Source organism: Rhipicephalus microplus, chromosome 7, assembly GCF_043290135.1.
Source record: "Rhipicephalus microplus isolate Deutch F79 chromosome 7, USDA_Rmic, whole genome shotgun sequence".
Classification (NCBI taxonomy): Eukaryota; Metazoa; Arthropoda; class Arachnida; order Ixodida; family Ixodidae; genus Rhipicephalus; species Rhipicephalus microplus.
The window spans coordinates 157,989,773-158,002,396 of record NC_134706.1 but is presented as its reverse complement, the minus strand read 5'-3'; the positions used below and the strand labels follow the sequence as shown (position 1 = coordinate 158,002,396).

General features: G+C 47.0%; 1 protein-coding gene across 3 annotated transcripts in view; it reads right to left on the bottom strand.

Moving 5' to 3' along the window:
* LOC119179728 (uncharacterized) overlaps positions 1 to 12,624 on the bottom strand; it is a 225,712-nt gene that overhangs the window by 28,122 nt on the left and 184,966 nt on the right. For all 3 annotated transcript variants that reach the window (XM_075869864.1, XM_075869863.1, XM_037430847.2), the window contains 2 exons: positions 8,381 to 8,428; positions 8,216 to 8,251 (listed from right to left, as the gene is read on the bottom strand). In XM_075869864.1, coding sequence (XP_075725979.1) covers positions 8,216 to 8,251; positions 8,381 to 8,428 — 84 coding nt within the window. The remainder of the gene's footprint in view (positions 1 to 8,215; positions 8,252 to 8,380; positions 8,429 to 12,624) is intronic.

Here is a 12,624-nt window from a genome sequence, read left to right as displayed (position 1 = left end):
TCATTTGCTCATAACGAATAATACATGAATGAAGTACAACTTTTCCAATACGAACAAGCACGCCATACACACCAAACGAAAAAGAGTTGCGGTCAAGCGGTTCGATGGGAAATCTGAAATGGCTTGCCTTGTTTCCTACCAAGATTCTGCAGCACCGCGTCTTTTTCAGAGTTCACCACAACGGCTTCCGCTCCGCTTGATACTGGGGTGCCAGACTCCAGTATCACTTAGGGTAGTGTAGATACCAGTTACCTTGGTGTAGATACTGGTGCGGATACGGGAGTGCAGATGTGTAAATACTAGTATGTAAATACATATGTGTTTATACCGGTATAGATGCAAGATCCTCATCACTTAGAGAGGTGTAGATACCGTGTGCTGGGAGCCTAGAAAAGTGCCTTGAATTTCGATAAATATAAAGTCAAGTTATGTGCGTGATTTACTATATTCAAAACATGGGCACGAAACAAGATACGGCGTCCTACAGCTCTATGAGGCAAAAAGCAACCTTCAAATCAATAAATAAATAATTCATTAACTTGTTCTTGTTATTAACTCACTTTAGGGTTACCAAAGGTTATCTTGCTAGGTGTTGAGTTCATTTTCAAAAATTATGGGAGCCTGAATGTATCTCCAATTTTATGAAAAACATCTGTTGTGTAAAGAAACACCATTTAAAGACCAATAGCCTTTGTCAAATATTGCACCTGAACAAAGTCGAATGGGTTCTGTTGTATTCAAATTATGAGTCATAGGTGTCTAGGTAACCCATTTCCGTTAGTACGAAATGCCTGTTTCGCGCATCAAATTAATATTGTAAACTTTAGTTTAAGTTTGGCGAAAACGTACAACTAAGTTAGAAATATTCGAAAGCTTTTTTGGAAAATTCTCCGACTTGCAAATAGTGCGCGTTCAATGCCAGGAAATCTAAAAGTACATATACAAAATCTAGCATCTAGCGGACACTTCATGAACTTAACGAGGGGTGGCTCTTAATACATACAGGCGGCCCACGACCCACGCCCAAAAAGCTTCGCCTCTAAAAACACAAGGACGCCATCTAGTTCATAACATTTAGCATTGTTTTATTCAATCATCAAGCACAAGTACCTCCATCTAGCGCATATTCCATACCCTAAGCAAGAAGTCACTAGTACATAAAAGAGACGCATGACCCACGTCTTAAGAAGCTTCGCCCCTAAAAGAGCAGAGACAATGTTAAAATAACCAATGATTGTTCAATGAACTGTTTCACAATTTCAAATGCTTACATGATGCAAAAAACGCCTGGCGTGCCTGCTAAGGAAGGTAACTGGACTTTAAGCGTCGGTGATATTCGGTTTTGTTCGAAGACTAACACAGCGCAACGCCCACGCCATAGAAAGCAAGATCAAAGGCACAAAACGGGCTATGATTTCCTTCTATCTAAGCTTCGAGTGTGGGCACTTAGCCATGTGATATTATTATTACTGCGCTTCGACCTCCTGTCAGTTAAATAGTGACCTACAATAGCGTTTTAAACTCCTTATCCTGATTCTGAATAGTAGATGACTTTTTAGCATTGTAGCAGCTGAATAGTGAACTGATGCACCTTCATGACAGCAAATTCCGCCTTCTCCATGAGCCCTCACACACTGTCTACTTTTATTCAAGAGGTACGTTGCCTGAAAAAGTGATGTACAAAAATTTGAAAGACGCTTCAGGTCGGTTATCAGTGATGGAGCCGAATTTTTACAATTTTACACACACTAAAGTTATTGGAAGAATGACAGTGAGGTAAAGTACTTTTGGCGGGCATTTTCACATAATAAATGGTAGTTTGTCACTGTCGCTCAAGACGAAAATACATAATAGGAGCACGTTACCCGTGGTAACCGACGGAGTGAGACGCTTGAGCCTCATGAAGAGCATTCAGCTTGACGAAAAGATAACGCAGACGCTATAGAAATGAAAACAATATGCACAATCTTAATACGCGAAAAGAGAGCAGGGTAGGTTGGAGCATGAACTGGCGTGAACGCTATATTATTTTAAACCCAGAAGAAATGAACATGAGTAGGCCGTTACAACGCAAGCAAAATAACCGCTGGTCATTAAGAGTGACAGACGTCATCATAAGACAAGGCGAACGGGCAAAGAGAAGAGAAGACAGAAAGTTAGGTTGACAGATGTGATTAGGAAGTATGTGGCTATAACGTGGCCGCAGCGAGCAAAGAACAACGTTGATTGGCGTAACATGGGAAAGACCTTTGTCTTGCTAAGGTCGTAGAGAGGGTTACGACGGTGATGATTACCAATCGCTGTGTAATGCAGCTGTCCAGAAGTCAAAAATGACGTTTACTAAGTTTCTATGCAGCATTTACCACTGACAAAGATTTCAGAGCTAGATGAATGTTCATTGAATTAAGGCTGTGCTATAGGTGCAAATGAGGTAAAAGTGACGTCGTTGATGTAATTCTTCAAATTGATAAATATTTACGCCTGTGTGCTCCACTCATTGCACATTTCACATGTTTCACGCGTGGTTATATTCTACGCTTCCCCAAGCAATATTACATGTGTTTAGTACAGTCCTCACACTGCATAACATCTACATAGTTTTGCAAAGTAGTTATGAACGCAGTTATTGATTGATACACTAAGTTCCGACACGCAATCTTCCTGTCCGATCTCCACTTAAACCAAAGATTTTTAACTTTTTATGAAAATACACCTTAAAACTTTGCTCAAGCACAACGCGAATTTTTCGCTTACATTAGATGAAGCCAAGAGGAACGCCAAAACTGGAAGTGCTGCGAATTAACCTCTTGAACACTATTGTGGTAATGTATATTCCAAATTGTAGTAATATATTATTACGGAACAGAGACGCCGTATGGACGAGGCTGTGGACGAAATCTTTTTCAAACCAGCAGCAGCAGTGGCATGACCGGTAGACCAGACACCGTGCGCACACCACTCTTCGTCTTCCTCGTCAGGCACACACGCGCGTCACCCCCTAGAATCTCAATTTTCATGCATGTAGCATAATCCCCGGCGGCAGAAGCGCGGTCTCAGCGCATTTAAATGCCTATGTCACTAGGAGAGTCGTAGGGCTTCAAGCGCGCAGCATGTACAATATCGGTGGCCTGTTGGGCACATGAAGGCGATAAGGCGACAGGACCAATTTCATATGTCACAGAAGGAACCACACGAAGACTCGGTATGGACCTGTGTAGCGAGTAAGCAGTTTTTCTGACAAGCCAACTTGACGGGTCGGAGACCAGAGCAGGACAAGAGAACCGGGCGGAAAGTGTACGTCTCGGTGTCGTTGGTTATACAAACGCCGTTGCTTCTCTTGAGAGGCCACAAGGCGAGTACGAGTGATTTCGCGTGCGTGAGCGGCCTGAGTGATAGCGTCCATGGCATATTCACTGGTCGGTCTCGCAGGGGACGGTATCACGGTGTCTAGAGCCAATGTTGGTTCTCGGCCAAACAACAGAAAAAAATGAAGAGTAACCGGCAGTTTCATGGTGAGAAGAATTATAGGCAGTTGTGACGTACGGCCACGCAAGATCCCAGTCGGTGTAGTTAGTAGAAACATACTTACCGAGCATGTCTGTAAGAGTTAGATTTAGACGCTCCATGAGTCTATTGGTTTGCGGATTATATGACGTAGTCATCTTGTGTCTCGTTCGACAGGACTTCAAGATGTCGGCTATCACTTTCGCCAAAAAGGTGTGGCCACGGTCTGTAAGTAGCTGCCGAGGGACTCCATGTTGCAAAATCACGTCCTTGAGGAGGAAGTCGGTGACGTCTGTGGCGCAGTTTGCTGGAAGAGCTCGTGTGATGGCATAATGCGTGGCATAGTCGGTGGCCACAGCTATCCACTTGTCACCCGAGGAAGACAAAGGGAAAGGGCCAAGAAGGTCCAAGCCTACGCAGAAGAACGGTTCTGACAGAATGTCAAGTGGTTGAAGGCGTCCGGTGGGAAGTGTTGATGGCGTTTTGCGGCGCTGACATTTCTCACAAGCTGCAACGTATCTTCTGACTGAGCGTGCAAGCCCTGGCCAGAAGCGTTGGCGTATTCGGTCGTAAGTGCGTGAGACACCAAGGTGACCGGAAGTCGGAAGGTCATGAAGATCATGTAGAACTTCCGAGCGAAGGTGGTTCGGAATGACAAGCAGCAGGGCCTGTCCATCCGGCTCAAAATTTTGGCAGTATAATGCACCATCGTGGGGCATGAATAAGCGATGGTACTGATTGGAAGATGGTGATTCGAGGCCCTCAATGATAACACGCAAGGACGCATCACGACGCTGCTCGTCACCGATGCATGTCATTTGCGAAAAAGAAAGGACGGAAGGGCCGGTGTCAGTGTCAAGTACAGTGCTCGACTCAGCAACCGGATAGCGGGAAAGGCAGTCTGATGCATGTCATTTGCGAAAAAGAAAGGACGGAAGGGCCGGTGTCAGTGTCAAGTACAGTGCTCGACTCAGCAACCGGATAGCGGGAAAGACAGTCTGCGTCCTGATTTAGGCGTTCGGACTTGTACGTCACCGTGTAGTTATACCCTTGCAGTCGCAGAGCCCAGCGTCCGAGCCGGCCAGTAGGATCTTTTAGTGACGTAAGCCAACATAGCACATGATGCCCAGTTACTACAGAGAAATTAGTGCCCTAGAAATATGGGCGGAACTTTGAGACTGCCCAAACAAGAGTGAGACACTCACGCTCTGTAATAGAATAGTTGCGTTCAGTAGCTGTGAGGAGGCGGCTAGCGTAGGCGACAACTCGGTCGTGTGCCCTTTGGGCTAGGACGGCTGCAACCCCGTGACTACTAGCATCGGTTCGGACTACTGTCGGAGCGGATGGGTCAAAATGAGCCACCATAAGTGGAGTCTTCAGAACCGTGATTACACGAGAAAAAGCAGCAGCTTGGTCGGTACCCCATGTACACGTGACGTCTTTCTTCAGAAGCTCAGTGAGAGGTCGAGCGATGGTTGCGAAACCTTTCACAAACCTTATAAAGTAGGAACAAAGTCCTACAAAACTCCGGATGTCTTTAACTCACCGGAGTACAGGAAAACTGGTGACTGCACAAATTTTCTCCGGGTCCGGCTGCACATCAGATGCGTCGACAAGGTGCCCCAAAACTGTAATTTGCCGGCGTTCAAAGTGGCACTTCGGCGAGTTTTATCGAAGGCCTGGAGTGCGGAATATGTCGAGAGTAGCTGACAAACGCTGAAGCTGGGTCTCAAATGTTGGGGAATATACAACATTGTCAAGATAACAGAGACATGTTGACCATTTGAACCCTTGTAGCAGAGAGTACATCATGCGCTCGAACATGGCTCGTGCGTTGCATAGCCCAAGCGGCAGAACCTTGAACTGACATAGGCCGTCTGAAATCACAAATGCAGTCTTCTTTTGGTCTTTTTCGTCGACAGCAATCTGTCAGTAGCAGAAATGTAGGTCTATTGAAGAAAAGTATCGGGCGCCGTGGAGACAATCGAGAGCGGCATCGATGCGGGGCAAAAGGTAAATGTCCTTTTTCGTGATTCTATTCAGATGGCGGTAATCCACGCAGAAGCACCACGTGCCAGCGTTCTTTTTAACGAGCACACCGGGGGACGCCCAAGAATTCGAAGAGGGTTCAATGATTTCCTTGGCTAACATCTTGGTGACTCCTTGTTGAATTACTTTACGCTCGGTGGCAGACACCCGGTATGGTCGCTGACGAATGGGATGAGAATCACCTTTGTTGATGCGGTGCTTGACGAGTGAAGTCTGGCCAAGTGTACGGCTGTCTATGTCAAATATGTCGCTGTATGAAGTCGGAAGGCGGCAGAGCGCGGCTTACTTCTCAAGTTCGAGGTCCGGGGCAATCATGGAGCGTAAGGTTGCATCCAGGCACGTGACATCCTGCGAGTGACGTTGGTGGTCGGGACATACGTCAGTCGCAAAACAGGTGAAGTGGTCGTCAATTGCGTGGCGACGGATAATCCTTGAAGTATCACATGTTTTATAAAACAGAAATCGATAACAGGCAAATATGTTCGGTTAGAGGTCATGATTATGACGGAGTGTGAGACAGAAATGTCACGCGCCAGGAGAACATCAGGAATAGGCGTCACCGTCGGGCACGGGAGAGGGTGTTGCCAATTCAACCAACGTGAAAGCTTTAGGTGGTATCCGGAATAGGTCAGTGGTGCACAGGCTGTTCGGGTTTTCAAGTTGAGAATTCAGAAGAGGAAGTTCTAAACAGAGATTGCTGGTGGAAAAGTCAATAAGGGCCGAATGCGTTGATAAGAAGTCCATCCCGGAGTTGACGTCATGAGGGCAACTGTCGAGCACGGTAAATAAAACAGGAACATGGGGGCCGGCAAGGCTGATACGAGCGGTGCACATTCAAGTGACAGCTATAGTTCCACCATCGGCGACACGGACGGCTTGTGTTGCGGCAGGCGTAAGTACTTTTTGAGGCGGCGACACAGACGAGCACTCATTATAGACACTTGAGCTCCAGTGTCAACTAAAGCTGTCAAAGAAAGACCCTCCACATGGACTTCCAGCAGGTTCTTAGTAAGTAGCGTCAACGGAGGATTTGGGTAAGTCGCACTTGATGCAGCACTACCTCCAGGAGCTGCATAATCTAGTTTTCCATCCGGGAAGATCCATAGTTAGTCGGCGATGGATAGCGATAGGGTTGGGGCGACGGAAAACGGCGGCGTTGCGGTGACGATGAACGCGCGGTAGAGCTACTGTTAGGTGAGTCGGAAGCAGCATACTCACGGTTGGGCGAACTCCGACGGGGGTCCGCGTGTGACCGAGGAGAAGAAGGAAATTGGCTCCAATGGGGACCGTCCGAATGCTGCAGCAGTGGCGGGAGACATGGCCAACTCGGTGACAGCGGAAGCAGATTGGCTTGTCATCTGCTGTTCTCCATTCCTTCAGATTGCGAAATCTGGGCAAGGTGTATGGGTCGTGGCGTGGTGCATTTATTGACATCAGTCTGTAGTCCGGTCGGAAAACGGAGCAGGTGGAAGGAAAACCAAAGTTAGTAATTTCTTGCCGCACAACTGCTTGAATAACTGACACCGCCGGAGGTGTTTGCACGGTTCCCTGGTCGAGTGGAGGTGCATAAAACGGCGCCGTGTGGGCCGCCTCACGCTTGCGCCGAACAATGCGTGTGAAATTCTCGGGCAAGGGTGGTGTGGCACTGAGATCGGTAGAGGTTGACGTGACAGCCGTGTTAGGGAGCCGTGAAAATTGAGGCTGAACTCGGTGGTTTTTGGCTATTTCGAAACGGCGACACTCCTTAATTTTGATATCGACGGTAGTGACGTTGTTGTACACGAGTACGTTGAGAGCGTCGTCTGCGATTCCCTTGAGAATGTTGCCCGCCCCTTCGCTCTCGGTCATTTGCTCATCTACTTTGCGGCACAACGCGAGCCCGTTCTGTATGTACGAGACATACGACTCGGTTGACGACTGTACTCGTGTGGCGAGTTGTTGTCGTGCGGCCGTTTGTCGACCGGACGGGTCCGCAGTGATGTCGCGTAGTCGGTTCATGAAAATGTCCCAGCTCGTGAGCTCGGCCTCATGAGTGTCGAACCATACACGTGGGGTGTCATCCAAGTAAAAGATTACGTTGGTGAGCATCATGGTTGGGTCTCATCGGTGAAACAAGCTAACGTGCTCGTACATGCGGAGCCAATAGTCGACATCAAAGCCAGGCTGAGTGGAGAACGTGCCGGGATCACGGGAGTGGGACATCGCTAGGTACGTAGTAGCTGGTGCTCCAGGTGATGGCAGTGAGGGCGGGGGGCTATCATTAGAAGCCAAGGCCGGAGGATGGATGGTGCGGCCACTGCGAAGCTTCGTGGTGAGGACGGGGAACGTTCCAACTCCGCCAAATATGTTACGGAAGAGAGACGACGTATCGACGAGGCTGTGGATGAAATATATTTCAAACCAGCAGCAGCAGCGGCGTGGCCGGTAGACCAGACGCCGAGCGGAGACTATTCTTCGTCTTCCTCGTCAAGCATACACGCGCGTCCCCCCCCCCCTAGAATCTCAATTTGCATGCATGTAGCAATATTGTATGAAAATTCATAGAGTAAGTGATTCTGCCTCCACATGAAAGTGGGACAAATGTTCGTTTACGGCTCCAGATCTCATGATAGTTGTATTCCCTGGAATAAGGGTGTGTGGTGTTCTCATCGATATTACTTACGCCGATGGTCTCGAAGAGGTCCACTAGAGCAGGGCCCTGAAATGAAAATGAGAAATACGAAATAACTATGCGGTAGGCGAGGTGTCAAGGAAGAAAGCCAAGCATGCCAATTATATACAATATTGGCCTTCACCAACAGAGATACTATTGCAATGTTATAGCTACCTTGTTAGCCTTAGTCAAGCTGCAGGTAGTGCGGACGTGTTTGAAGCACTGCACATAATGAGAGAACGAAAACAATTCATTAGCTGTTTGAGTGCTGCTAAGTTGCGGCGTAGTGGGCTGTTGTATCGCTTTTTTACGCCTTACTGGAATACTTAAGCGCGCCAAATAACGTTGCCAGTGCAATAATACGAAGTCTGGTTCAGTTTACTCGCAGATGCGCCGTAAGACTGAATTCTCAAGGGCGGATTCCCAGGAAACAAATCTGTTACCTGTACCAAAAGAAGTACATCGATGTTCAAAGGTTCACAGGTCTCGCTTTTATAGAAGTGCATGGGATCGCAGCATGCGAACTTTACCCCCAACCTGTACTTGCTTCGGGTAATATCTGAGAAAACGTCAGAACTTGCACTCTAGTGAAAAAAAATCTGTCACTTTTTCAACATCGTGTTTGCAGAGTACGGCAAGGTTCTGCTTGTTCTCATATAGGATAGTTGCCAGACTTGGGGGCCAGTATTGCCCAATACCACTAGTCCTGTAATTACAGAGGCAATAAATGGGCTAATTTCAAGTGCCGACGTATCAGCCCCCCCGAACTGCATCACGAAAGCACTGACAATTTAGAATTCGTCCAACTTTGCGCGCCAGCGAACACTGGTTTTGTTCTAAACAAAGGGTCAAAGCCGACGGTTCATGACAAAACAGAACTATATTCTCAAATACAGAAGAACAGGCAACACACAAACTTGCATACTCGGCAGGAATTCAACACAACACGTCACCAATCTCAAGATACTCAAAACAACGTGTACGTAACACAACCAGATACACTCAAAACAAGGCACAAGCAACGACACGCGCTACAATTACCAATACCAACCATTACGCATTAACTAACCAAGACACTTAAAGACTAAAAGTTCATCGAACCCATTCAGTTCAAAGTTCTTTGAGTAAAGCTTGAATGCTTCTCTTCTAAGAAACACTCAAAGTCTAGCGCTGTTGTCGTTTCGCTTCTCCCGAAGTTCCTCTTCCAGGAAACCTCGCCTAGTCAAATGTCCGCACTTCGATAAGAAGACTGCTTCACCAGTCACACGTCAGTCACTCACGCCAGTCAATCCCCTCAGCCACTCACGCGCCGCGACTGCAAAACGCGTCTTCCCCCACGGGCGGTAGACACGTGTCTCCTGCTTGTAGAACAAGCCTTCACCCGCAGGCGAAAAACCTCTTCATCTCCTGCTTTGTCCCTGAATACATAAGCCTTCGCCCGACAGCGGGAAAACCCTCCATTGTCTACCCTACGCGCACTGGTGTGAACTCTTTGTTCTCCGCATCACCACCATTCGCTGCTCGCTTACATATATTCGCCCTGTGTTCGGGAAACTTCGTCGGCGTGCTGCACAGCCAAAGCCTGGGAAGAGCCGAGACCGGTGCTGCCAAGTCTAAGGAATTTTTTGCTTCCACGTGAAGCAAGCAGATCGACGGCAGGACCTCCCTCCGGCAACTTCGTTATTGTTCCTTTTTGCACTTTTTCTCTTTTACACCCCCGCTGAACTCACCCAAAAGCACACAATAGCGGTTCCGAGGGGTGCAAAGGGGTGGCAGGGCCGGCCTCTACCCCCAACACTGTGTCAGCGCTTTCCTGTCCTTCACTTTATTGCAACTCATTCTGTGCCATCCGTGTTCGACGTCGATTGCCTGAATCTCAGTTCGAATTTAGGAAAAAGTGCTCTTTCTCGAGCCCGCCCATTATACGTGCGCGGTGGTGCCGTCGACATGCGGTTCTCAAATTGCCCCTTCACCTACATTTTGCAGTTCGTCTTCGGCCTGCTGATCGGCTCAGGCAATGTTCGCCTCGGCACTACCGGGGCTGCTGCGACTGCGCTGGACCGAAAAGCACGGAACGACCACGCATTAGCGATGCCAACACCGATCTTGGACTATCAGCTGCATCAGCCCATGGGCCCATGCACCTACTCACCTGCTGTAGAGCGCCATCCTTCGTGAGCACCGCCTGCTATATATCTGCTCCACGAGAGAGCACCTGTCACTTGGCATGGCAGTACCATCGACATGCGGTTCTTAAATTGCCTCTTCGCCTGCATTTTGCAGGTGAGAAAGCGGCTTGGAAAATGCATCCGCTCAAGTGATTGTTTCTTATTGGTGTTGCCGTGCCCATACCAGTGTAGTGCTCTGTATGAATTGTGCATGACATCTATTAGGAAGCTAATGCTAATGGGTGGAGATATTGAAAGCAACCCCGGTCCTGACTTGAAGAAAATCGCCAGAAAACTTACGGAAATAGCTGCGGACATTAGAGATTTCAAAGAAAAGCGTCTAGCAGATGTAGAGGGCAAGCTTGATGTTATTGCAAAACTTGAAACTGAAGTTATGAAGCGTGGAAGCTTGGGCAAGTTGGTAGGACATAACTGAATGCAGGAACAGCGCAACCTAAAAGTAGTTACTTCGTAACTACGGAAGCGAAAAAACAAGGACAGAAAAGAGGGCTGACTTTCAACAAAGGTTTAATGCCGGAGTGGTGTACATATATAGGCGAAAAATGCAGGCCACACGTGAGATAATTGAAGCCTATCAAATAAACAAGTTTGGTGGTAAATGTGTAAGTTGCCCATCGGTTGCGTTGTTGCAAAAGGAGATTGCGTATCTCGATCTCTTTTAAGTTACATATGTATTTGTTTTTTCAGCCCATTCAACAAGAGACAAGAGTTTTGCTGACATTGCATCGCAGTAGTTGTTCCTGCACCCTTCTACGCATGCCCATTTTTCTCATTTTTCGCCTATATATGTACACCACTCCGGCTTTAAATCTTTGTTGAAAGCCAGCGCTCTTTTCTGTCCTTGCTTTTCGCTTCCGTAGTTACAAAGTAACTACTTTTTGGTTGCGCTGTTCCTGCATTCAGTTGAAACTGAAGTCATTTCATGCCATGAACAAATGGATGGCATGAATAAAGTAATTAAAAGCCTCGAAGTGAAAATAGATGATCTAGAGAACGACAGCAGAAGGTCAAACCTAATAGTTTATGGTATACCAAAAGCGAAAGATGAAACTAGTGAAGCGCTTTCAGAGGTCGTAAACAGGGAAATAATCGCAAAAACACTTCAACTTGAACCTGTGGCCGTCGAGCGCATACATCGCTTAGGAAGAAGAGCACCAAACAAGACGAGGCAAGTCATACCTAAATTACTTGACGAAAAAAGTAAAAATGCCAGTATCGAAAACGGCTTCAAGCTGAAAAGTATGAATTATTCGATAGAAGAAGACTTCTCACGACAACTTAGAGAAACCCGCAAGACACTCTGAAACAGTGCTAAGCAAAACCTAGAAATCAAAGACAAGGTGTTGTTAGTGTAAAGCAATCACGTGGTGGAGGCGTAGCCTTAGCTATAAAGCAATCAATTCCACTGGTCATCCTGCCAGAGGTAACTGATGACAAGGCAGTTTTTTGTAAAATAATACAAATGGCACAAGTATGGTTGTTGCCGGTATCTATCGAAGTCCCGAATGTTGACACGAATGCATTATGGCGATACAAAAGTATTTGCGGCAGCATGCTCGAAACTGCCGCGTCATTCTCATGGGTGACATTACCCTTCCCGACTTTAATTGGTTTACCATGCAGTACACATCAAAGGTTTCAGAAACCCTTCTCGCCATGATGTTAAACTTCCACCTTCGCCAAATCGTGGAAAGCCCCATAAGGAAGCAAAGCGAGTGTCAGAGTATACTTGACCTAACTTTACTAAGCAGTAATTTTCTCTTAGAACAGGTGAAAGTTGAGGTAATAGAAGGAAAATCCGACCATAATAATGCGATGTCTATTTTACGTCTGGGTTATGAAATATCAGTGCAAACTGCTGCCCAAGAAACAATCAATTTCAATAAAGCTGACGACGACCACATACAAACTTATCTAGCTAATAAAACCAAGAGTTTTTGGCACTGGTCTCACGTCCTTTCACTGATGTAAGTGCTGTCTGGTTGCGCTTTAAAGACATATACCCCCGTATTCACAAACACTCCTCGACTCGACCCTTCGCTTGAAACGCTCCTTCAGTGGCGTTTTCTAATTCACAAACCATCCTTCACTTGAAACGATTCCTACACTTGAGAAAATATCGAGCGTTTTCTCGAGATTGTCAAGGAAGCGATCGAGCTACCTTGAATCGTCCCTCGAGTGAAGTTTCTGCGCCAACATTACGTTCATGGCGGCGTCCGTCTCGCTTTG